The sequence below is a fragment of the Micromys minutus genome, assembly GCF_963924665.1.
Source record: "Micromys minutus genome assembly, chromosome: 24".
Lineage (NCBI taxonomy): Eukaryota > Metazoa > Chordata > Mammalia > Rodentia > Muridae > Micromys > Micromys minutus.
Genome location: NC_137959.1, coordinates 50,302,207 through 50,329,822, shown reverse-complemented (window position 1 = coordinate 50,329,822; position 27,616 = coordinate 50,302,207). Strand labels below are relative to the sequence as shown.

The 27,616-nt window shown below is 36.2% G+C and overlaps 1 protein-coding gene across 1 annotated transcript in view; it reads left to right on the top strand.

Moving 5' to 3' along the window:
- LOC308436302 (uncharacterized protein) overlaps window positions 1–27,616 on the top strand; it is a gene marked incomplete at both ends in the record, with an annotated part of 177,442 nt that overhangs the window by 135,957 nt on the left and 13,869 nt on the right. The window contains 7 exons of the mRNA XM_080937161.1: window positions 159–281; window positions 6,414–6,506; window positions 10,528–10,614; window positions 11,788–11,883; window positions 22,004–22,099; window positions 23,456–23,551; window positions 25,448–25,543. Of these exons, the coding sequence (XP_080793287.1) occupies window positions 159–281; window positions 6,414–6,506; window positions 10,528–10,614; window positions 11,788–11,883; window positions 22,004–22,099; window positions 23,456–23,551; window positions 25,448–25,543 (687 nt within the window). The remainder of the gene's footprint in view (window positions 1–158; window positions 282–6,413; window positions 6,507–10,527; window positions 10,615–11,787; window positions 11,884–22,003; window positions 22,100–23,455; window positions 23,552–25,447; window positions 25,544–27,616) is intronic.

Below are 27,616 nucleotides of genomic sequence, written 5' to 3'. Positions count from 1 at the left end.
GAGTATATTTTTACATTCTTAATCAAATTAATTATGCCAAAATATTATAATTATCTATAGTCCTTTAATTTAATTTTTATTTACAACTACTTTATGTGACTATTAAAAGGTACTGCAAATATGATGCATCTTATAGATAACAATTTAAATTTTTCTAGAAAAATTGTGGGAAAGCACTTCAGTATATCCAGATGAGGTTCCAATGCCAGTTAACAGGAGGTCTAGGAGAAGTTCAGTCATCTCTGATGCCTTACAGCAGTTAATAAACAGAAAGACTTCAGGTAATTTTTAACAATGCCTGTGTACAACATATTTTACTGAATATTTTAGTTATATAAAAATGATCAGTTGTAATATCTTTAATAAATTTTTAAGTCCTATTTTTATGATTTACTTATTATCTATAGTAACTGTAACTGTTGTGGATTCTCTCCTACAAAGAAATTCCAGTATGTATTAAGTATGCATAAGATAAATGATATGAATATTAAAACTGAGCCAATTAAAAAATAACTCATTCAAGCAAATTCAAAATAGAATTTAGCAAAATGTAAGTAGATGTCCACTGAGTCATGTTCAGCTAACACATGTTCATTCAGAAGGTAAGTGACATCCTGCCATTTCTCTTCCTTCCTCATAATGACTAACTTGAATATCCATTTCCTTCCCAGATGTTTTTCCTTGCTCACCACAGTAATTCCTGGGGATGATTAGGATAAAAATAGAATTTTCTTCCTTCTGTATACATATCTTTTTTTTTCTGAAGTCCCAAATAAAGTATGCTATAGAAACATTACCATGAGGAGAAGTGGGAAAATAAATATTCATATGTTCATTTTTCCTTTTTACTTCATTACCATCCAATCCTATTAATATTTAATAATATGTTAGCTGTATAGAGGCATTTTGTAATTACCCTGCAAGTATTAAACTCCTTTATAACATGAGTGATTTTTCTGTGGTGTACTATGCACACTAATGCCTAAAAGAAAAATATATACCATGAAATTTCCTGAAAAACAAAACAACAATAAGAAGGTTGGCTAAACTACTATTTTTATTACATCTCTTTTTGCTACAAGCTCATGAAGTGCATAGGATATTTAACAACAAAAAGTTTAGACCTGCCTTCTGGGAAAGGAAGGGGAATGGGAATAAATGGAGTGAGACCTGTTTTCTTCCTCGGTGAGCTAGGAAAAAAAAACCGATCAGAAATTATATGTGATAGCTGGTAATAGTTAAAAACAAAGTAAAGTTCCATGATTCTAAAGACAGAAAAAAATTAGAAGATAGATAAGATAGATAGGAGTTTTCTCAGAGACATACCTCACTTTCGAGAGCTTCTCAAGCTAGGACCAGTTGTCTGCTAGTGTACATTGTAGACAAATACATCTGCTACTGGGTTGAGCCATTGCTTCCTGTTGATTCACCCCTAACATAAGCTCTAACTCAGGTCTCCTGTCCATAGCCAAAGCTTTTGGGGGCCAGGCTAGAACATTCTGGGCTAGATGCTGATGCTTTAAATTGTTCCTAGTTAGTGGTGCTATTTTCTGAAGCTATGAAACCTTCAGGAAGTAGATTCCATTATGGCATATATCAAAGAATAAAGGCATTAAGTACCTGTTATAACACTGCCCAACAAAAAAAGCAAAGGGAGAAAAATACTATACAGTCTGAATATTATTACTTTCCTGTGGCTAGGACCAAACTACTTGGAAACAAACTACGTAGGGTAGGAGAAGTTTGTTTTGACTGGTGTCTCAGTCCACTGTAGCATGGAAGGCCTGGCAAGAAGCTCCATCACAGTATAGGAGCAGATGGCAGAACTGCTCTGATTGCACCAGACAGGAAGCAGAAAGTAAGAGCAGAACAGGATCTTCAAATAGGTTTTTATCTTCAAAGACCTGCCCTAGAGGCCCACTTGTGTCAGCTATATCCCACACTGAAAGGCTCAATAGTCTCCTAAATTAGCACCGTGACCCAGGTAACAAGTATACAAAACTTGAACCAGTGGGTAAGATGCATTTCAGATTCAATATTAATATTCTATTGTAGGCTTTCCTGAGGCTCTTTGCCATCCTGTATCAAAAGGCATTTAGTCCAATTAGAACTATATCCATAAACTAACAATTACAACATTATTCAGAAATTCAAAATATCTTCTGAGATGCTGACCAAACCTCTAAAAGTGATCACCTAAAAACCAAAGAGCAAGTGGAATAAACAGTTCCTGAAGAAGAGATCAAAATTCAACAGGCCAAACACAAAATATCACAGCAACATATCCCACATTCTAGCAAATAGTGCCATCACATGAGCTCCAACAGGCTTGAAAAGCCCAGCCTCATGGCCTCATCACTTCCAATACATTAGTTAGAATATGCACCATGCATTCAGAATATCATCCATTCAGAATATACAACATATATCTTTTATCTCCAGGGTTAGAGAGAAGTCATGTTCTTTTGTTATGTCTAGAATCGAAATGATGAGAAGATAGTTTTCTACCAGAGTGTTGGACTTTCAACCTGAAAACCAATGACAGGCAGGACATTTTTCACGCAGACAGTTGCAATAATCAATGGAAGACCTGAACATGGAAATTTAATGTTTTCATGTAATTGTTGCTTATTGACACTAGCAAACTATTTTCTAACTGCAAAATTTCTGCTTCCTTATTTCAAGATTTTCCCTTGAATAAAGTCAAATATTTTTATTACATTTGTTAATAATAATGTTGAAAGTATGTTCTTAACAGTATTCATTGCACTTCTCAGCAAGTTTTTTTTTTCTGTAGTTTTCAATGTACAAATGACACCCTCGAACTTCCCCTCCTCTTTTGTGAAGGAGATGGGGGCAGAACTTGCATGAGAAGGTACTGGGAGGAAATGAGGGACTGACAGTGGGATTTGAAGTAAATAAATAAATGAATGTTTTAAAGTTCTACCTCTTTAGAAAAATAGCTTTGCCTTTAGTTAAATCCCGTGTATAATACAGAATTAAGTGACTTGTGGGATTGTATATAATCCTATAGTTTTAAAGATATTTTTCTGGTGTTTTTATATAGCATTTTTTACATATATAGTAAGGCTTGCATCAAATTAAATATTTAGGCCATACTGATGCCCAGATTTTTCAACCCCAAGCATCTCAGGTACAAAGATACTTCGCTCACCCTCCTAAAGAAGTTACTGTCTTGAGTTTCACAACTTGTACTCTTACAACAAGGCCACTTTGTGTCTTGCCTAAATTTATAAGAAAAAATATGTGTATTGGCAGGAGTTTGTTTTCTGTTTTCAAAGTTAAAATAGGTTGTATTTTTAATATAATTTTGTATTGTGATGCCTTTTTCAGGGCATATGAAACCTACCGGTGTACAAAAGCAAAATGCTGAACTCAAAAAACACCTGCCTATCTCAGTCAGATCTTCACATAAATACATACATAAAGGTAAAAAAAAAAAAAAGTAAGACAAACACACGAAAAAATAAAGTTATATTCTCTTCCCACTGTTTCTATTTATCAGAATTCTCACTCCTGTTGCCCCTTCCAAGGAACAACCATACAAGGCCAGCATGTGGTTCCATGCTTTTCTATAAATAGACATATGCATGCTGGGCTTGATGGTTCTGCAGTCATAGAATTCTATGCATAGAGATTCCTTACTTCTAAACCAAGTAAACTGACATATTTCCATCTCTGTGCTAAATGCTCTAAGAGGTCAGTATGTCATAATTTACTAAATAGTTTATTTTTAGTGATGTTTATTTATTAGTGCATTAATCAACATTGTAATCAATTTCACACCTGTTTATCATGCTGCTTGTATTGGTATTTCTATATATTTGAGTAGACAGAGTTGGAAATGTGGCTCATAAAATCAAATATTCACTGTACACGGATGAGGGTCTCAATTCAGATCTCCAAAACTCACATAAGAAAAAAGATGGTATACATCTGTAACCCCAGAGCTAGTATATATCCTGGGGTCACTTCTTCTGGCTAATCTGGTTCAGTAAAGATACTGTATCACAAAAAATAAGATAGACAATAATAAAGGAAGCCACTCAACACTGACTTCTGTCCTCCATAAGCGCATACTTGGGGAAGCACACTGGCATGCACATGTGCATGCATACATGCATACATACATACATAAATACACACACACCACAGAAACATAAAATTAAGTATACAATATTGAAATATATATATGATTTTAATTTTAGCATATATTGCTCTCAAAACATATATGTCTCCAAAATATTCAAGGTTCACTAATAGTGTTGCCAGTAAATCCAAGATAACCCTATTTCTCTATATCATAGAAGTAGACACTTTATGGATTTAAAAAATTAACAATATAAATTTGTTATTTTTATGTCAATACAACAAAAAGTTATCTAAAGACTGAAAGCTCATTAGAATTCTGAAAAATATTTTACAGAAATAGAAAAAGGCATTTTTAAATTCATATAGAATCTTCAGAGACCATAACACTCTAAATCTCAAAAACAACACAGTAGGAAGACTCACTTTATAATTCCCAAACATTCTTCCAAGATACAGTAATGGAGACATTATGGTTCATACACAGATGAGGCCCAGGCCAGTGAAAAAGACTAGAGATCTCAACATTAAACTGTCACCTTACATGGTTGAGGGTATCAAGACTACTCAATGAGGAAAGAGCAGTCTACTATATATGGTGCTGGGGAAACGGAGTATCTCGATGCAGAAGTATAAAAGAGAGTCCTCAGCTTAAATTAGGTTCAAACTATGAGTCAACATGAATCAAAGACCTATAAGATAGAGCAAGACTATGAAAGAATTAAAGAAAACAGGGAAATCCTGTAAGATGCGATGTAATTTTAGATTGGCAGCAAACACATAGTCAAGAAAGAAAATATGGACAAATTGGGCTTCATCAGAATTTTGAAACTTAAACACCAGAGGATAGTGTAACTTTATACGTTTAATATTTTCTAGTAAAAATGAAATAAAATAAAAGGATGATGTCAGCATAATAAAAGGCAACCCCTAAGATTGATGAAAATATGCTCACATCTTTGATAAATGGATTGATAGCGATGCCGTATTAATTGAGATCTAAACCTCAGGTAAGAGCTAGAGAAAATGTGTCAATGTAGACATTACTCCAAAGAAGGTAAAGTCAATGGTGGAAACTAACACACACACTAGATAGCTGCTATCAGGAAGGGACATAGGAAGAAATGAAAGAAGGGGAAACTAGACCAAGAGACACAGGCTTGCAATCCCAGCTGCTTTACACACCAAGACTAGGCGGAATTTTCAGGGACATCTTTGACAATTTAGCAAGACACTGTTTCAAAAATCAGAAACATAAAACAAAAAGTGGGATGGTTATGGCTCTCGTTCACTAGGATCACACTTGCTTACCATACATAAATTCCGAGGCTAGAAAGGGATAAATGAACAAATATTGACTGAAATATCTAGAATTGGAATCATGAGCAACCTCCCCTTTACAGCCCTGACACTTGCAGCACAGTAGGTTCAGTCTCAGTGACCCTCATCTACAATTTGACTCTGATTAGAGAAAAAGGACAGTGATTTTCTTCTACATATTAAAACATTGTGAGGGTAAGTGGTTTCTTACCAGAGCATCTAACTTTGGAGTGGAGAGAAAGCAGCAGGTGCATTGCTCACACAAACACTTACCTAAGTGAACAGAAGAACAAAACATTTATTTATGCAAGAAATAAATTGTAGATATAAGAACATTCCTGCAGGGCAGATCCTGCTTTTTAGTTTCAGCATTTGTTTTTATGTGAGGAGACATTGAAACTATTTTAATTATTATATTCTGGGTTCTCTTTTATTTGGAGGATTTTACTTGAGTGAAGAGCTTTTAAAACAATCTTCTATAGGTCGAACAGGCCTCAAACTCTTTTTATAGCTTAAATTGACCTTAAATTCTAATCCACCAACATTCACCTTCTGAACATTAGGATTATGAACTTGTACTATCATGCCTGCTATGCATGGTGCTGAGATTTGAATTTGGGGATTATGGATAGTAAGCAAGTGTTCCACCAACTGAACGATATCTTCAACCCTCCAGTTTTATTATTTGAGACAAGATAGGGTTCTGTACACAAGGCTGTCATCAAATTCACTATTTGGGACAACCTGGTCCACAAGCCTCCATTTACCTGCAACAGCTTCCCACGAATCAGAAATATGAGTAGGTATGTGCCAGCATGTCTAGCTTACACTTTGATAACTTCCAGGCAAGAAAAACTCAGATATGTGTACTGCTTAAGCAGCTTTATCAAAATTACTGTGCTTTAGAAAATGGAATGTCTTAACTTTCAAAAAATGAAGTTTATTTTTAGTACAATTTAATGACATTTTTTTCTCATTTCCAGGGCAGTCTAAACATCAAAAGTTAATGAAACAAGGTGCCAAGCTTCCAAGTAACATACATCCTTCAACTTCTACCAAATATCAGAAGCATAAAGGTAAAATAGTCACCATCACACAAATGCATCACTGCATTTCACTCTCAATGTTTCTACTCAACATTGTCCTCAGCCTGTGGGCCTTCAAACAAACAGCCAGTGTTTGTCAGATCTCCTTCCTTTTAAGTATGATCTTCTGAACAAGAATGTGTCATGAATTAGTCAAGAGGTCATACTAAAAGGCCTTTTTAGTTTTGAGTGTTTGTCATTGTTCCATCAGAAATGCAGTGAATATCTTTGCATATGCTTTTATTCTGCCACTAACATTTCTGTAAATAATATATGTAGGATTTGCAGGTTAAATTTTACTTTAACAGATACTCCCAAATACTTTTGAGAAAGATTACAGTTAATAATTTTGCCAATAAATGCACAAAATAACTATTTCCAGATATGTTAGCCAGCACTGGACTATGTGTAAATTGGGAATATAAACTATTAAATTATGTTCTTCAGATGCCAGTACCACAAAGTTGTGATTTAGAGACTGGGGGAATTTTCTTGGAATTACAAAGAATCTTCAGAAACCTATATGTCAGTATTGTATCCAACACTAGGCTTTTTATGGACTGAAAATATGGTAGACATCAAATTATAACAGTCAAAACAGTGATGGAAAGAGTATTGAAGATCCTTAGAAGAATTTAAAAGACATTTTTGTGAAAGTAGTAAAGTCTGTTTTCAACTTCATATGAAATCTTGAAAAGCAGTTAATAATCAAAATAGTGGGTAAAAAGAACAACCTAGAAAGATTCATGCTTCACAATTTCCAAATATACTGCCAAGCCATAGGCATAATGGTTTTGGCATACAGACAGATGTCACATAGGCCAGTGACATAGAAGAGGGAACCCACAAGTAAACTCTATGTGGTTAAGAGCACCAACTCCATTTAATGGAAAAAGGGAGTGTGCCACATATGATGCTGGAAAACTGAATGTCCCTAAGCAAGCAGCATAAAACTGGGCCTTTAGCTTGTACTATTTTCAAAAATATCTCAGCATGTATCAAATAAATACAAGAGAGAATCCTATTACAAAAATCTCAAAAGAAAATTTAGAAGAAAACATACATGATAGTAAATTTGATATAATGTTTTAAATTGGCCACAGAGATACATTCAGAAAAGGAGATAATATGGAAGATTAAAATTCACATTTAAAGCTTTTAAATGTGAAAGGCTTTCAAATATAAAAGCTTCACATTTTAAAGCATTTAAAGCTTTGCACATACTTTGTGCAATTTATTTACACTCATTAAAAAATTAACTGAATTATCTCTGACCAGATGGCTTAATGTGTAAGGGTGCTAGTTTCACAAGCCTGATTACCTGAGTCAATCCTTGGAACAAACATACTATAGAGGACAGACCTGACTCACACAAGTCATGCTCTGATATTTCCACATAGACATATGCTTGGACACATGCAGATGGATAGATAAATGTTCTTAAATATTTATTTTACATATATGCATATGTATCTTTATATACATATATAAAATACACACATTTGCCAGCATGTGCACTTTCTGCTATATTCTTTTTCCTTATAAGTAACCTTTTGTGATTATGGAGAAGGGTTGCATGTGCACATATTCCTTTTTATGTGTCTGTGTGTATGTATGCATACATTTCTGTGGAAGCCAAAGGTCGATGTCCACCTATCCCTGTTGATCTCAAACTTATTATTTCTTCTGTTTTAATTTTATAAAATTTATTACTTAAAGAAACATGCAAAAATTGTGGATCAATGGAATAGAATAGAAGATCCAGAAATGAGCCCTCATGTATATAGTCACCTGATTTTTGACAAAGGAGCAGTAAACATTCAATGGAAAAAGGACAGCCTATTCAACAAATGGTGCTGGTCCAACTGGCGCTCAGCATGCAAAAGAATGAAAATAGACCCGTTCTTATCTCCTTGTACAAAGCTCAAGTGTAAGTGGATCAAAGATCTCCACATTAAACCAGATACACTGAAACTATTAGATGAGAAAGTAGGGAAAACCTTAGAACACATAGGCACAGGAGAAAATTTCCTGAACAAAACACCAATGGCTCAAGCTCTAAGGTCAAAGATTAACAAATGGGACTTAATGAGATTGCAAAGTTTCTGTAAGGCTAAGGACATCGTCAAGAAAACAAAACGGCAACCAACAGAATGGGAAAAGATCTTTACCAACACCACATCAGATAGAGGCCTAATATCCAAGGTGTACAAGGAACTCAAAAAGCTAGACACCAGAGAATCAAATAACCCTATTTAAAAAATGGGGTACAGAGCTAAACAAAACGTTTTCAGTTGAGGAACACCGAATGGCCGAGAAACATCTGAGGAAGTGCTCCACATCCTTAGCCATCAGGAAAATGCAAATCAAAACAACCCTGAGATACCACCTCACACCAGTCAGATTGGCCAAGATCCAAAACTCAGATGACAGCAGATGCTGGCGAGGCTGTGGAGAAAGAGGAACACTTCTCCACTGTTGGTGGGGTTGCAAGCTAATACAACCCCTCTGGAAATCTGTCTGGCGATACCTCAGAAAATTGGACATAATACTACCTGAAGACCCAGCTATTCCACTTCTGGGCATATACCCCAGAGACACCTTAGTACACAACAAAGATATATGCACCACAATGTTCATAGCAGCTCTATTTATAATAGCCAGAAGCTGGAAAGAACCCAGATGTTCTTCAGAAGATGAATAGATACAAAAATTGTGGTACATTTACACAATAGAATACTACTCAGCCACCAGAAACAATGACTTAACCAAATTCTTAAGAAAATGGCTGCATCTAGAGAATATCATCCTGAGTGAGATAACCCAGTCACAAAAGAACAGACATAATGTGCAGTCACTAATAGTGGGATGCTAACCCCAGAGGCTTGCACTCCCCCAGAAACAACTCATAGACTGTATGAAGTCCAAGAAATAAAGAAAACAAATATATATATATATATATATATATATATATATATATATATATATATATATATATATATATTTTACAAAACAAGAAGACTTTGACTATTAAAAAAATCAAAAAAAAAGAAACATGCAAAAAATAAAAAGTAACATCCAATCAAATTAACCAGACTTAGAGTCTATAGAACTCAATAAATTTTTACAGTTTGTCTAGGTATTTGGAACAAAAGATGTGGAGCCCCACATTAAATTTTATACTTTAAGTATAAAACCCATTTTCTGAGGCAGAGCATCTCACCAAATGTGGAGTGAGATTATCTAGACAACAAACTTTAGGCATCCTCTTGTGTCATTGACCCAGCACTCAGAATACAGTAACTTGCTACAACCCCAAAACATTATAAATGGGTGCTTGCTTGTATGGCAAGCACTTCATCTACTGTGCTGTCTCCCTAGCCCTACTTATGCTATTATGATATACTTACATTAAATATCAATGACCACACAAGGTAAATCTATCTTTGCAGATTAAACTGCTTTGTGTAAATTACTTGGGAAGTAAGGAAGCTGGGCATTAGAGAAGATTGATTGGTTTTTCTAAGACCTGAAAAATGACAGTATCACTATGCATGCTAAAATAGAAGAGCAAAATAATTTCACAAGGTCCCACCACTAGACAAATACCTACAGAATTTCTGATACTGCTAAGAGAAAGAAAATTGGCCTCTCTCAGGCATGAGCACCCTGACTGCTTCTCCAGTCTAATGTGGGCATCCCTGAAACCATATACATACAAACAACAAAAACAGACAACAGACCGTATTTATATATTTGTGCATATACATAGAGTGAAAATAACCAAAGGAAAAGTGGCTATTAATTTCAGAGTGGAAGCACTTGAGAGAGCTAGAGGGAAAGAACATGAAAAGGCCTTGAGGTAGAAAAGGAAGGAGGAAGTAATGTAATTACATTTTAATTGAAATGCATTTATATGTATATATATATATATATATATATATATATATATATGTAATGAGTTGATTAGTTTATTTAGTGTATCACTTAATAACCTTATTCTCTTTTTCAGAACCTGAAACGATAGTTGAAAACAATGTTGAACTTGATGATAATCTGGTAACAGCTGCCTCTCCTCCAAATATCAAAATCATTAAAGGTAAAGGAATACTTTAATAGCGTCTGAAACAAAACTGTATTTTGTTCCCACTGTTCCTATCTACTCATATACTTAGGGATGGGCTCTTCCAATGAACAGCTTTTATTAGGAACCCACCATGCTTTTCCTGTAAATAGACACCTGTGTAGAAGGTTTTGTGATCTCCATCAGAAATAGAATTCTGTGTGTAGATTACCCCTTACTTCTAAACAAGTTAACTGATTTTCTTCATGCCTTATACCTTCCGTTTTCTCTGTAATATTCTAAAATGAAAGAATATTACATCTCTTTGTAATTCAAACAGTGGTACAATCAAAACTCAGCAATACTTTATTGAGATATTGTCTTACTAAGTAGCCACAGGAGAGTTGACAGTTGCTATACAACAGGCTAGCTAGAGTTTATGGAGATGGACTGCAGATGCTTCCCACTATGCTAGGATTAAAAGCATGTCCCAACAACATTCACTGATAATCACATTTTTATAAAGTTAATTTGTCTCTATAGGGTAGAGAATATGAATGAGATTGTTATAGGTAGAAACTGTATGTTTTTACTATCCATACATTGATCTATATACATTCTGTCATGACTGCATAATAATTACAGTAAAGATAAAATCATGAAAAACTTCTGCATGATTCTCAGCCCCAGATGTGTGTGTATATACATATATATATATATATATATATATATATATATATATATGAAAATATAAACAATATTAAACTATATTGGTTATCTGATACTAGCACAGAAATTAACCACAGCCTGCAGAAAAATCCATAGAACTACAAAGATATCTTACCAGAGTAAAAGAAATAAAGTCCATTTTAAAACGCATATGGAATCATCAGAGACCATAACCATCTAAATAATAATGAAATGCTACTTATATAATGAAATTAACAAGTGAAAACTAACAAAATAAGAGGAGCACTTTATAATGTAATAACTAATTACCTGACTGCAGTAGAGCCTCTAACTGTTCTATTTGTTTCCTGACTTACACTCTCATAAGGCACATTTATAAAATATCACCTGCCAACAGGGATAAATCAGACCAGTCTGCTTATGCTGGTTAACATCCTTATGTAAATAGCTGGAGGAAGCTGTGTACTCGGAAATAGGTTATTTCTGTCATCTCTGAATGATGTTGCTTTCATTTTTCAGAGCTATCTACAACTTTGAATTTAGATGGTGAAGATATTCAACATTCAGAACTTCTGCTCAAGACAGCATCTGCTACAAAAAAACCTGCGATTAAAGGTAAAGGGGGTGCTTCAATACAGATGTTTGAATTAAAATATTCCTTCTCCACCATCTCTGTTTACCAGGATTCTTAAACCTGTGATCTCCTTTCCAACAAACAGCTAAATTATGTTACAAGCTTTGTCTTTCTGTTTGGTAATAGGATCTTGGGCAAGTATCCCCTTCTCTATAACCCAGCTGAACTGGTGGGTTTTCTTCCCCTCTCACAGCTTGAGATTTCTGCTTTATGTTCCTAAATGGAAAAATAGAACACTTAATCTATAGTTCCTCTTTATGTCACCCTTACATTTCTGTTGCTGCAACTACAACCAATACTACTATCAATGTCACTGTATTCTTATTCTCCTACTTTTATACAGTAGAGTGTTAGTGCTTGGTGAAGAACATGTGTATTACAATTTTCATAGGTACCCACAACTACTTTGTAGAATTACCGTAATTAATAGTTGTGGCAATAATATAATGAAAAAGTATATCCAAGTATCAAAGCTAATATTAGATTACTCTGTGAGTCATTCATAATTCAACAGTGTGTTGTTTAACCTCCATGAGTTTCTGTTACTATTGACATCTACATTTATTCCATTGTGGTTAGATGGAATAAAGGATATTATCTCCACTTTCCTGTTAAGACTTACTTCATTTTCTAACATGTTGATAGTTCTGGGAAAAGTTTCATGGTCTGATTCCAACAGTATGTATTTGTTAGTGTTTTGGTGAAATGTTTTATAGACGTCATTTAGTTTGTTTAATTTATGATGTCATTTAATTCTAGTATGTCCATGTTGATTATGGATTTTTCTTTACAAGACAGGAATTTTTCTGTGTAGCTCTGGCTGACCTGGAACTCACCAATTAGAGTGGGCTGGCCTTGATCCACATAGATCCCACCTACTTTTGCCTCCTGAATGCTGAAATTAAAAGCACGTACCACCACTCTCAGGTCAATGATGTGTGTGTGTGTGTGTGTGTGTGTGTGTGTGTGTGTGTGTGTGTCCATACAGTATTTCTAATGGTAAAAGATGATGTTTAAATCACCCATTGTTGCTGTTTTAGAATTCATTTGTGATTTTTGCATCTATGAAATTGGGTGTGCATGTGTTCAGAATTGCTATATCCTTTTTCTTAACTGAGCCCTTCATATAAGATTTTAATCTTTCTGACAGGGCAGTAAAACTTTACAGAGTTCAGAAGTACTTGGCCCCATAAATTCTCTAAAGAAATTTAAATAGGAATAATTTTTAAATATGTCATTATTGGTGCTTCCTAGATAGCAGACAAAGTTGCCCCTTGATGCATATAAAACATAAATACAGTTTGAATCTCTGAGAGCCCATCACTGGTATTTAGTAAAATAAAATGCCATGATGTTAAGATCAAAGTTTCATGTCAGAGAATAGCATAGACAAGGCAGCAAGCAGGGAATAAATTCTGTTGTTCTGTAACAACATCCAACATTTACTAATCATGAAATTATATGTCCCGTTTTAAGTGTTTTCCATCATTTCAAAATTTAAATTTTTTACCAACCTCATATAATGGTTCTATTATTGTTTCTGTCTAGAGATGAATATGTAGGGAACATTAGGCAACAAATAATAGTATCCTAAGAATATAGCACAAGAGGAAATGCATATCAAAAGCTATGAGTGTGACTACAATATTTATTTTTGTTGTTTACTTTCTAGGTTGTAATTTAATTACAATTTTTCCCCTTCTTTTTCCATCCTTGCAACCTTTCATATGCCCCATCCCAGCTCTCCTTCAAATTTATGGCTTCTTTAGTCATTAATTGTTATTGAATGTATGTATATATTTGTATATACCACCCCCTCTCCTGCAATATACCCTGTGCCTTAGGTGTTAGGGTGTTTTATGTCCACTGAGACTGGGCTCCACACTCTTGCATTTTGATTGATTGCATTTCTGTAGTTGTCTCTGTTGCAAAGAAACATTTCTTTGAGAAAGGCTGAAGACAACACTTACCTGCTTATCTATGGGTAATAAGGACAAATGTTTATATGGTCATTAGAGTGTAGTAACTTGGAGATTATAGATTCTCCTCCAGTAAACATAGATTAACTAACTAATAATGTTGAGAACAGTGCAGAAGATGGAAGCCTGGCTTGTGAACTTTCAGAGAGAAGTAAAGACTCTATAGGGATTCTTCTATTAAGAGTCTGTAGTTATAGTTAGCTGAGGCTGAAGAATCGGCTGTGATTAACAAGATATTAGAACTAATAAAGTGAAAGGTTCACTTTGCTGAGATGCTTAATGCTGGTTGGCTAGATGTGATTAAGAAGAGATCAGCAGGGCAGGAGAAATGACTCAGTGGTTAAGAGCACTGACTACTTTTCGAGATGTCCTGAGTTCAAATTCCAGCAACCACATGGTAGCTTACAACCATCTGTAATGAGATCTGATGCCTTCTTCAGAGGAAAGCTAAAGTGTACTTGTATATAATAAAAATAGGCGGAGCCTGGCCCAACTGCCAGCCGGAAAGGCGGCTCGTACAGGCTGAGCAACTGGTGAGTGGGAGACCTAGGCTGCTGGGGAGCAGAGGGATCTCTGCGGAGTGCACACGGAAAGGGCACCCCCTGCCCTGACCTGCCCTGTCCTCCCCGATCCAGTGACCGGGAACAGATCTTAGGAACTTCTGTTCCCACCCGGAGACGACTTCAGGACACAGAGCGGAGCCTGGCCCAACTGCCAGCCGGAAAGGCGGCTCGTACAGGCTGAGCAACTGTGACCGGGAACAGATCTTAGGAACATCTGTTTCCACCCGGAGGCGACTTCAGGATGCAGAGCGGAGCCTGGCCCAGCTGCCACCCAAAACCTGGGCTGCCAGGGAGTAGAGAGATCTCTGCGGAGTGCACACGGAAAGTGTACCAAGGACACAGACCAGATACAAGGGAAAGGCAAGAACATATCACTGACAACAAAATGGCAAGAGGAAAGAGAAAGGGTATATCCCAAGGAAACCAAGACAATCTAGCAACACCAGAACCCAGCTCTCCCATAGTAGCAAACATCAGAATTCCAAACACTCCAGAAAAAGAAGACACAGACCTGAAATCATGCCTCAAGACGCTGATAGAGTTACTTAAACAAGAAAAAGAGGAAAAGCAAAAAGATTCAGAATCTTTTAAAGAAAAAACAAGAAAAACACTCAAAGAACTCAAAGAACGAGAGGAAAACAGAACCAAAGAAATAAAGGAATGGAAGAGGGAAATTAAAACAGAAATTGACACAATAAAGAAAACACTAAAAGAGATAACCCTAGAGTCAGAACACCAAAAAAAAAAAAAAATCAGGAGTCACAGAAGCAAGCATTTCCAACAGATTACAGAAGATCGAGAAGAGAATCTCGGGGGCGGAAGACAACATTGCAAACATAGACAAAACAGCCAGAGAAGATGCAAAAAACAAAAAGCTCCTAACCAAAATGTCCAGGAAATACAAGACACAATGAGAAGACCGAACCTAAGGATAATAGGAATAGAAGAGGGAGAAGAGTATCAACTAAGAGGCACAGTAAATATCTTCAACAAAATCATAGAAGAAAACTTCCCTACCCTCAAGAATGAGATGACCACGAGCATAAAAGAAGCCTTCAGAACTCCAAATAGGTTGGGCCAGAAAAGAAATACCTCCCGACACGTAATAGTAAAAACATCAAGTGCCCAAAGTAAAGAAAGAATACTAAAAGCAGTAAGGGAAAAAGGTCAAGTAACATATAAACGCAGACCAATCAGACTCACACCCGAATTCTCAACAGAGACTATGAAAGCTAGAAGAGCCTGGACAGACATCATGCACTCCTTAAGAGAGCACAAGTGCCAGCCCAAGCTGCTATACCCAGCAAAACTATCAATCATCATCGATGGAGAGACAAAGATATTTCAAGACAAATCAAAATTCACACAATATCTGACCACAAACCCAGCACTACAACGAATTATAGGTGGAAAACCCAATACAAGGAGGGAAAATACAGCCTAGTAAAAACAAGAAAACTCCTAAATAAGAAAACTAAAAGAAGAAAAAAACACAGACACAACTCAACCCAAAAAAGCAAAAATGGCAGGAAACAGAAACAATTATTCCTTGATATCTATTAACATAAATGGTCTCAACTCCCCAATAAAGAGACATAGACTATCAGACTGGATACATAAACAAAATCCAGCCTTTTGCTGCATACAGGAAACTCATCTCAGAGACAGAGACAGACACTATCTCAGAGTAAAAGGGTGGGAAAAAAACTTCCAAGCAAACAGCTCCAAGAAGCAAGCTGGAGTGTCTATTCTAATATCGAATAAAGTAAATTTCCAACCAAAAGTTATCAAAAAAGATAAAGAAGGACACGTTTTACTCATTACCGGGGAAATCTGTCAGGAGGAACTCTCAATCCTTAACATATATGCTCCAAATAAAAAATCACCCACATTCATAAAAGAAACTCTACTAAAGCTCAAAAAATACATTTCACCCCACACTTTAATAGTGGGAGACTTTAATACCCCACTCTCACCAATGGACAGATCAGGGAAACAGAAACTGAACAAGGACACTGCAAAACTAGCAGAGACTTTGAACCAACTAGAATTAATAGATATATACAGAACATACTATCCTAAAGTAAAAGAATACACTTTCTTCTCACCACCCCATGGCACCTTCTCGAAAATTGACCACATAATTGGACACAGAACGAGCCTTCATCGATATAAAAAGATTGAAATACTCCCATGCATCCTCTCAGATCACCATGGTCTACGGCTGGTCTTTAACAACAACAAAGACAACAAAAAGCTCACATACACATGGAAACTAAACAACGCTCTGTTAAAGGATAGCAGGGTCAAAGAAGAAATAAAAAAAGAAATTAAGGACTTTCTAGAATTAAACGAAAACAATAACACAACATACCCAAACATATGGGATGCAATGAAAGCAGTATTGAGAGGAAAACTCATAGCCCTAAGTGCTTCCAAAAAGAAACTGGAGAGAGCTCACATCAGCAACCTGACAGCACAGCTAAAAGCCCTAGAACAAAAGGAAGCAGATATACCCAAAAAGAGTAGACGGCAAGAAATAATCAAAATTAGGGCAGAAATAGACCAAATAGAAACAAAAAGAACCATTGAAAAAATCAACAAAACAAAGAGTTGGTTCTTTGAGAAAATCAACAAGATTGATAAACCCCTAGCCAGACTAACTAAAGGGCAAAGAGAGAGTATCCAAATTAACAAAATCAGAAAGGAAAGTGGTGACATAACAACTGAAACTAAGGAAATTCAAGAAATCATCAGATCCTACTACAAAAACTTATACTCCACAAAATTGGAAAATCTGGAGGAAATGGACGAATTCCTAGACAGATACAAGGTCCCAAAGTAGAACCAGGACCAAGTAAACCATCTAAATAACCCTATAACACCTAAAGAAATAGAAGAAGTCATCAAAAGCCTCCCAACCAAAAAAAGCCCAGGTCCAGACAGGTTCAGTGCAGAATTTTATCAGACATTTATTGGAGATATAACACCAATATTCGCCAAACTATTCCAAAAGATAGAATCAGATGGAATATTACCCAACTCATTTTTTGAGGCTACAATAACCCTCGTACCTAAACCACACAAAGACCCTACAAGGAAAGAGAACTTCAGACCAATCTCACTTATGAACATTGATGCAAAAATACTCAACAAAATCCTTGCTAACCGAATCCAAGAACACATCAAAACCATCATTCATCATGACCAAGTAGGCTTCATCCCTGGGATGCAGGGATGGTTTAACATAAGGAAATCCATTCATGTAATCCACCATATAAACAAACTTAAAGACCAAAATCACATGGTCATCTCACTAGACGCTGAGAAAGCATTCGACAAAATCCAACACCCCTTCATGTTAAAAGTCCTGGAAAGAACAGGAATCCAAGGCCCATATTTAAACATAATAAAAGCAATATACAGCAAACCAACAGCCAACATCAAACTTAATGGCAAGAAACTTGAAGCAATCCCACTTAAATCAAGGACTCGACAAGGCTGCCCACTCTCCCCCTACCTATTCAACATAGTACTGGAAGTCCTGGCTGGAGCAATTAGACAGCAAAAGGAGATCAAGGGGATACAAATCAGAAAGGAAGAGATAAAAACATCACTCTTTGCCGATGACATGATAGTGTACTTGAGTGACCCCAAAAATTCCACCAGAGAACTCCTACAGTTGATAAACAAGTTCAGCAAAGTGGCCGGATACAAAATTAACTCAAATCAGTAGCCTTCCTATACTCAAGGACAAACATGTGGAGAAAGAAATTAGGGAAAAGGTACCCTTCACAATCGTTACAAAAACTATAAAATACCTTGGTGTGACTCTAACTAAGCAAGTGAAGGACCTGTATGACAAGAACTTCAAACCTCTAAAGAAAGAAATTGAGGAGGATCTCAGAAAATGGAAAGATCTCCCATGCTCATGGATTGGAAAGATCAACATCTTAAAAATGGCCATCCTACCAAAAGCAATCTACAGATTCAATGCAATCCCCATCAAAATTCCAACCCAGTTCTTCATCGAATTGAAAAGATCAATGTGCAATTTCATATGGAATAACAAAAGACCTAGAATAGCGAAATCCATCCTCAACAACAAAAAAACATCTGTGGGAATCACTATCCCTGACCTCAAGCTATATTACAAGGCAATTGTGCTGAAAACTGCATGGTACTGGTACAGAAATAGGCAGGTGGATCAATGGAATAGAATAGAAGATCCAGAAATGAGCCCTCATGTATATGGTCACCTTATTTTTGACAAAGGAGCAGTAAACATTCAATGGAAAAAGGACAGCCTATTCAACAAATGGTGCTGGTTCAACTGGCACTCAACATGCAAAAGAATTAAAATAGACCCGTTCTTATCTCCTTGTACAAAGCTCAAGTGTAAGTGGATTAAAGATCTCCACATTAAACCAGATACACTGAAACTATTAGATGAGAAAGTAGGGAAAACCTTAGAACACATAGGCACAGGAGAAAATTTCCTGAACAAAAAACCAATGGCTCAAGCTCTAAGGTCAAAGATTAACAAATGGGACTTAATGAGATTGCCAAGTTTCTGTAAGGCTAAGGACATCGTCAAGAAAACAAAACGGCAACCAACAGAATGGGAAAAGATCTTTACCAACACCACATCAGATAGAGGCCTAATATCCAAGGTGTACAAGGAACTCAAAAAGCTAGACACCAGAGAATCAAATAACCCTATTAAAAAATGGGGTACAGAGCTAAACAAATCATTTTCAGTTGAGGAACACCGAATGGCCGAGAAACATCTGAGGAAGTGTTCCACATCCTTAGCCATCAGGGAAATGCAAATCAAAACAACCCTAAGATTCCACCTCACACCAGTCAGATTGGCCAAGATCCAAACTCAGATGACAGCAGATGCTGGCAAGGCTGCGGAGAAAGAGGAACACTTCTCCACTGTTGGTGGGGTTGCAAGCTAATACAACCACTCTGGAAATCTGTCTGGCGATACCTCAGAAAATTGGATATAGAACTACCTGAAGACCCAGCTATTCCACTTCTGGGCATATACCCCAGAGACACTTTAATACACAACAAAGATATATGCATCACAATGTTCATAGCGGCTCTATTTATAATAGCCAGAAGCTGGAAGGATCCCAGATGTCCTTCAGAAGAGGAATGGATACAAAAATTGTGGTACATATACACAATGAAATACTACTCAGCCACCAGAAACAATGACTTAACCAAATTCTTAAGAAAATGGCTGCATCTAGAGAAGATCGTCCTGAGTGAGATAACCCAGTCACAAAAGAACAGACATAATATGCAGTCACTGATAGTGGGATGCTAACCCCAGAGGCTTGCACTCCCCCAGAAACAACTCACAGACTGTATGAAGTCCAAGAAATAAAGAAAACAAAATATATACATATATTCACAAAACAAGAAGACTTTGACTATTTCCATGTTGTGTTTTGTTTTACATGTACTTTACGCTTATTGTAACTAGTAGGTTTTCAATGCATACTGTCAAGCCCTTGAAAAAAATCAAGTACTGACTAAAAAATATATTCACATGGTTTTATGTAAAATTTATTTTAATGTCTGAAAAAACAGTACTGACAAAAATGTATAATTTTAAGCAAGAAATGTTTAAAATCTGTACATTTATCTTTGTTTTGCAAAATAAAGTCATTAAAAAATAAAAAAATAAAAAATAAATTAATAAATCTTTTAAAAAAGAAGAGAACAGCATCACTGAGATGAAATCTTCTAGAAAGTATTTTCCTTAGAGCACAAAAAAAGCTGTGTTCCAGAGGTGGCCAATGTTTTATGTTGTGCTGAGAGATGAACTTGGTGCTGGTAATGTAAAAGTTGTACTTGTTTTGAGGGAACAGAGGGGTTCCCTCAAAACAAGAAGCAGCTGAAGATTGGCAGTGTAAGAGGCCAGGACACCAACCTAATGTGAAAATATGATGCATACACTTAAGCATGAGAGATTTCATCCTCACACTACAGAGGCACATTAAAACTTCATGCCCATTATACTATTATTATTAGCAACCAACAGACAAAAGGAAGAAGAAAGCTAAAAAAAAAATATTACTTACAAGTGTGTGAGAAAGAACAGTCCTGTGGGTGCAGCCTGTAGTCCCAACACTGTGGTAAGCTGGTGTAAGAGGACAAAAATTCATATTCAGCCAAGGCTGCATGGTGAGACCATGCATCAAAGTTGTCAGAAACAAGATGGGATATTTTAGGAGTGGAGAATTTATCTTACATACAAATATTCAACTTCAGTCACCAATACTTGGAACAAATAGAAAAATAGACCAAATATGGACAATATTATCAAGAACTTATAGCAGGTGTGTGGAAATTTGAGATGGCAAAGTGAGTAAAAGTGCTTGTCATCAAACTTAACGTAGGAGATTGATCCCCAATGAGCACACATAAAGAAGAAACCTATTTGTACCGATTGACCTCTGGCCTCCACATTAAAGTTATATCAGGGGTAGAGACAAGAGAAAGAGAGAGAAAGAGAGAGAGAGAGAGAGAGAGAGAGAGAGAGAGAGAGAGAGAGAGAGAGAGAGAGAGAGAGAGAATGATTGGGAGTCGGGGCAGAGACAGAGAGGAGAGGGGATAGTACATGTAGTTTGAGAGAGAAAACATGGGGACCATGAGCACATACCACCTGAGCTCTAGCAGTCTTCAGTAGCCTCCCTCTACAGCCCTACCATTTTTATCACAGTGACTTTCTTCCATCTCCAACTTAGAGAAAATATATAAGTATCCAACTTTGGATCTAAGCATAAGCAAGGGCCCCAGATGCACATACCTCACATATTCACCTTGGTGAATAGAAGTTTGAACATTTTATTCTTGTGCAAGAAATGCATTGTAGAAACTGAGAAAACTTCAGTAAATTTTGTCAGTCAGCTTTGAGAAATGGGTCTCTAATAGGCTCACATTCTACATTTTAGTTTAAAATTCATCCCCAAGTGAAGAGATATTGAACCTATATTTTATTATATTTTCTTTCTAACTGTAGCCCAAATGCATACGCTATACCATATCTTATTAACTCTTCCTTCTTGGGCTTTATATCAACTACTATTTGTTAATGTAAAAAAAGTTGATGGAGAAAATAAACTATCTAACAAACTATATCGTAGTTACTTGTGGATTCATATACTGTCACACAGGTATCTTTTAAAGTTCTTTCCCTGACCTTTGTATGTAGCATTCCCACATATTATTTGAGACAAAGGTGCTGCATACAACAGGAATGGAGTCACACTTGGTATGTTGGAGGAAGGGCAAGCAGATAACGATCTCTATGCCTCAGCCTCCCTAATGCTGCAATACACTTCTCTCAGCTCTGCTTTCTTGTCATCTGACAGTTACTTATATAATGGACTTCAGTAAAATGTCAGGCTGAAAGAAACGTTTTTTTTTTTTTCTGCTTATTGATAAAATGCCTGATTGCTAATCGAAAGCTGTGTTTTAGTAGCTGATGTATTTCTAGTGCCACTGAATGATTTTTTTTTTTTTTTTTTGCTTTTCAGTGCTATCTAAATCTAGTAACTTTGACAAAGAAAAATTTCAAGATATACATATTCTACACCTGTCAACCACTGCTCTAATGAAACTTTTGTTTAAAGGTAAAGAAGCCACTGTCATTCCCACTGTTTTTATGTATCAATATGTTGAACCTCTGGGCATCAAATCCTCCCAGGTAACTAAGAGCAGTGTGCATATTCTATATTCTTGGGGTTGGGTGGTCATAGACCTCTCTGCCAAACAACTTAAATTGGATATCGGCATCACCCTAACCAACTGGCCCAAGAAACATTGCAAAGAGATGGCTGAAAGAGTTTATGAGTTCAAACATGGGGATCATGAAGATATGGTATTGCTATTGCAACCACGAACACATAGCAACTACAGATAGCAGCCAGGATTGGACCTTTTAGCTGTCCTTCAAGATAGAGGAGTCTTCAATAAGGCTCCATCCATTTCCAAGAACTAATAACTTCTAATCATTTTACAAAAAAGATGTAACATTTCTTTATGATGTAGCCACTAAGATGAAAGATTGGTTGTAAGAAGGTGAGAGAGAGAAAGAAAAGGGACACCAGAAGGTAATAAGAAGGTGAATATAATAATAATGATAGTAATAATAAATGAAATAATAGATCTAAATGTAAGCAAAACTAATAAATATCCTCACAAACATTTTTCTCCCTAACAAATTTTGCAATAGCTATCTTAATGTGAAGATATGATGCACATGCCTAAGCATGAGAGAAGTCAACCCCACATTACAAAGACATAAAACTTTTACATGTAAATCTGGCCAGCTGACTTTGAAAAATGACTCTCTAACAGACCCATAGTCTACATTTTATTTCAGGGTTCATCCACAGGTAAAGAGATACTGAATCTGTATCTTATTGTGCTTTCTTTTTAACACATTTGCAAATACACACACTATATCATTTTTTAGTATCTATTATCTCCACTCCTTTTTGCACTTTTTCAATGTAGAAATGCCAGCTTCTATTTAAAAGCAGAAAAAATCTTATGGAGAGGTTGAAATGTACCTGAAAATTGGTTTAGTCACTTGTGGGTGTATGTGTGTTGTCATACTGATATCTTTTAAGTTTTTTCTCATGCATGTGTATTTGACATTCTTATGTGTTATTTGAGACAAAGGTATAGAATATAGCAAGGTGGGAGTCACATTCAGTGTGTTGACAGGTTGATAAGCAGATAACTATCTTTCTGCCTCAGCCTCCCTAATCCTGGAAATACAATACAGGGATATGACAAGTTTTTTTGTTAACTGATTTATACTCTGATAGTACCCTTTAATAAGATATCAGATATGAATTGGGCTTATTAGAAGAAAGTCTGTTTGTTGTTGTTACCTGTTGACATGGATTATTGAAATATGAATGTGCTTCAGAAGTAGTTTATCTGCAGTACAATTGAATGACATTGTTCTAACTTTTCAGAACAAGCTAAAGTTAAAAGCTTAGAGAAGAAATTACTTAAAGGATCAAACATTCTGTACAAATCGACCTCTTTTATGAAGAAGTTTCTGTTCGAAGGTAACAGAGTCCCTGACACACAGATGTGCAAAACAGAACTCTGTTCTCTCTTATTTCTATTTTTCACTATCCTCAACAAGTGAACCCTCTCCTTATTCTCATCGTATTCTTACTGTTATCTTGCTATTATCGTCCTTGACTTATTCTATTAAAATGAACTTTTATGAGATATTAAATATCAGCCAAGGCTGATTAAGAAAGAATCTACTCATGGTTTTAAAGCATCATGGCTGATTAAACACTGCCTAATAAAAACATAGCTGAAAGAGACACTGTCTTCAGAAATTGTTATTGAAAGATCTTGTTCTCATTTTTCAGAGCCATCTGAGACAAAAAAGAAAAGAAAGAAAAGAAAGGTCGCTGTTAAAAGTACACAACATCTGCCCATTCCAAAAACCAGTACAAAAAAGCCCATGCTCAAAGGTAAAGGAGCAGCAGCAGACAGATGTGAGCGGTGTGAGCTCCGTACTAGTCCCACTGCTTCTGCCCATCTGCTAGCCTCAACTAAATAGCCAATACTGTGGGCATATCATATGTTCCATGGTGGCATAAGTAGATACATTTTTTATGCTTCATCCCTCACTTCTTCCCTTTTTTGTATGATGCTCTTAAAGAAGAATATGTTGTAACTTCTTACCATGCCCTTTAAATCTTCAGTGTTTTCGGTCCTTCTTAGAAAAAAAATAAGTATATAGCACCCTCTCAGAGTGGGGTACACCTAGACCTTAAATCATTAATAACTCAAGAGCTAAGAAGATAGCCTTGTGGCAATTTTTGGTATTTAAAAATCATTATGTTTAATCTTTACACAGCAAGAAAACTGAGTATTTCCATGTTACGTTTTGTTTTACATTTACTTTATGCTCATTGTAACTAGTAATATTTCAATGCATACTATCAAACCTTTAAAAAAAATCAAGTACTGACAAAAATATGTTCATATAGTTTTATGCCAAAATGCTTTTAAGAATCTGTACATGTATCTCTGTTTTTTAAAAAATAAAGTTGTAAGAAAAAAAAAGAAAGAAATCTTTAGTGTTAACTCAAGAGTTGGCCATCAGAGCTGTGGTATCAATTGTGCTTGTGTTTTTATAAAATATAAGAGTGTGTAGTTGTAGAATAATGGATATAGATGCTTTTACTTTTAAGAGATTGGCAGTTTATTTGAAAAATTACAGTTAATCGTTTTACCAGTAAATAAACAAAAACCTATTTCTAAGTATCTTCTCCAGAAATAGACTTTATGAATTTGAAATGTGAATGCTGACTTACATTGCCAATAGTCAATACTACATTAAGGAATAAAATATTCTAGGATAATACCTAGAATCTCAACAATATTGTGTAGAAATATGAAGTACTCCATTTGAAAATTCACATGAATCTTAAGAGGTCATAATAGTCTAAATAATTAAAAAAGAAAATAAAATAAGGACTTCATAACTTTAAAACTCACTAACAAAGTACAGCAATGAAGGCATTATGGTTCTGACTAGCACACAGCTGGCATTTTCTTGATTAATGATTGATGTGGAAATGGCCTACTCACCATAAGTGGTACTACCCCAGGCAGGTGGTCCTTGGTTGCATAAGAAAAGCAAACTAAGTGAGCCAAGAAAAACAAGCCAGTAAACAGAATTTCTCCTTAATCTCTGCTCCAGTGCCTGCCTCTAGCTTCCTGCCCTCCTTGAGTTTCTCCCTTGGCATCTACCTATAAGGGAAGGATTAGAGTGAAGCAATCCCTTTCTTTCTTTAATCGTGGTCTTTATTACAGTAATAGAAAGCAAACTAGAACAGAAGGCTAGACAGAATCTATTCCAGACTGTTAAGTTTGTACCTAAATACCAGAGAATGCCTATTCGAAGTACAATGAATGATTCTGTTCTCACTTTACAGAGAAATCTGAAATTAGGAACTTAGAAAAGCCAAATGTAATAGGAACAAGTATTCTGAAAAAATCAGCCTCTGCTCCAAAGAAACATATCCTTAAAGGTAAAGAAGCTGCTGGCATCCTGATCTGTGAAACAGAACTCTTTTCTTCCTTTTCTCCATGCTATTTTCTGGTATCCTCAACTCTGTTGCAGTATTTTTCCTGTAAATAGACACTTGTGGGGAGAGGGGGGCACGAGAGAGGGGAGGTGGGGGGGTAAGCTTTGTTGTTCTATTGTTATCTATTCTAGGATGAATGTAATTTTTACTTATGACAGTAATTGTATGAGAAAACTGTTTCCTGGTTCTTAGCACTAGACACTTTAGGAATTGAAAATGGTTTTTAAAAATTAAATTATAGCGCAGAACAGGGCTCTGCCCATCTGTCACCTGGACTAGCAAAGCCCCAGAGATAAAGGCCTGGTGAAAAGGGAATCAGACTAGCCAGGGGGCAGAGAGATCTCTGCCAAGTGCACACGGAAAGTGTACCCCTGCCCTGCCTGATCCAGGGACCAGGAACCAGTATTGAGACCTCTGTTCACACCCGGAGGCTTTGGGGCCCAGAACAGGCTCAGACTAACCACCACTGGACCAGCGGAGATCCAGGGACACAGGCCAAGTACAAGGGAAAGCTGAGAACATATCACTGACAACAAGATGGCAAGAGGAAAGCAAGAGTATACCCCAGGAAAACCAAGACAACCTGGCAAAACTAAACCCAGTTCTCCCATCACAGCAAACAGTGGAATGCAAAACACTCCAGAAAAAGAAGATTCAGACCTGAAATCCTACACGTCAAGATGATGATAGAGATCCTTAAACAAGAGCAGGAGGAAAAAACTAAAGAATTAGAAGCTTTTAAAGAAGAAACAAGAAAAACACTCAAAGAACTAGAAGAAAATAGAACCAGAGATGAAGGAATGGAAGAAGGAATTTAAAACAGAAATGGACACAATAAAGAAAACACTAAAAGAGACAACCCAAGAAGTAGAAATCCTAAAAAAGAAATCAGGAGTCACAGATGCAAGCATTTCCAACAGACTACAAGAGATGGAAAAGAGAATCTCGGGAGCCAAAGACAACATTGAAAACATAGACAAAACAGTCAGAGAAGATGCAAAAACCAAGAAGCTCCTAACCCAAAATGTCCAGGAGATCCAGGACACAATGAGAAGACCAAAACTAAGGATAATAAGAATAGAAGAGGGAGAAGAATATCAACTAAGAGGCACAGTAAATATCTTCAACAAAATTGTAGAAGAAAATTTCCCTACCCTTAAGAATGAGATGACCACGAGCATAAAAGAAGCCTTCAGAACTCCAAATAGGTTGGACCAGAAAAGAAATACCTCCCGACACATAATAGTCAAAACACCAAGTGCCCAAATCAAAGAAAGAATACTAAAAGCAGTAAGGGAAAAAGGTCAGGTAACATATAAAGGCAGACCAATCAGAATCACACCCAACTTCGCAACAGAGACTATGAAAGCTAGAAGAGCCTGGACAGACATCATGCAGACCCTAAGAGAGCACAAGTGCCAGCCCAAGGTGCTATACCCAGCAAAGCTATCAATAACCATAGATGGAGAGATGAAGATATTTCAAGACAAATCTAAATTTACACAATATCTGACCACAAACCCAGCACTACAACAAATTATAGGTGGAAAACCCAATACAATGAGGGGAACTACATCCTAGTAAAAACAAGAAAACTCCTAAGCAAGAAAACAAAAGAGGAAAGAGAAACAGACACAACTCAACCTACAAAAGCAACAATAGCAGGAAACAGCAATCACTATTCCTTGATATCTATTAACATAAATGGACTCAACTCCCCAATAAAAAGACATAGGCTATCAGACTGGATAAATAAACAAAATCCAGCATTTTGCTGCATACAGGAAACTCATCTCAGAGACAAAGACAGACACTATCTCAGAGTAAAAGATTGGGAAAAAAACGTCCAAGCAAACAGCCTCAAGAGTAAAGCTGGAGTGACTATTCTAATATCGAATAAAGTAAATTTCCAACCAAAAGTTATCAAAAAAGATAAGGAAGGACACTTTTTACTCATTACAGGGGAAATCTCTCAGTAGGAACTCTCATTCCTTAACATATATGCTCCAATACAAA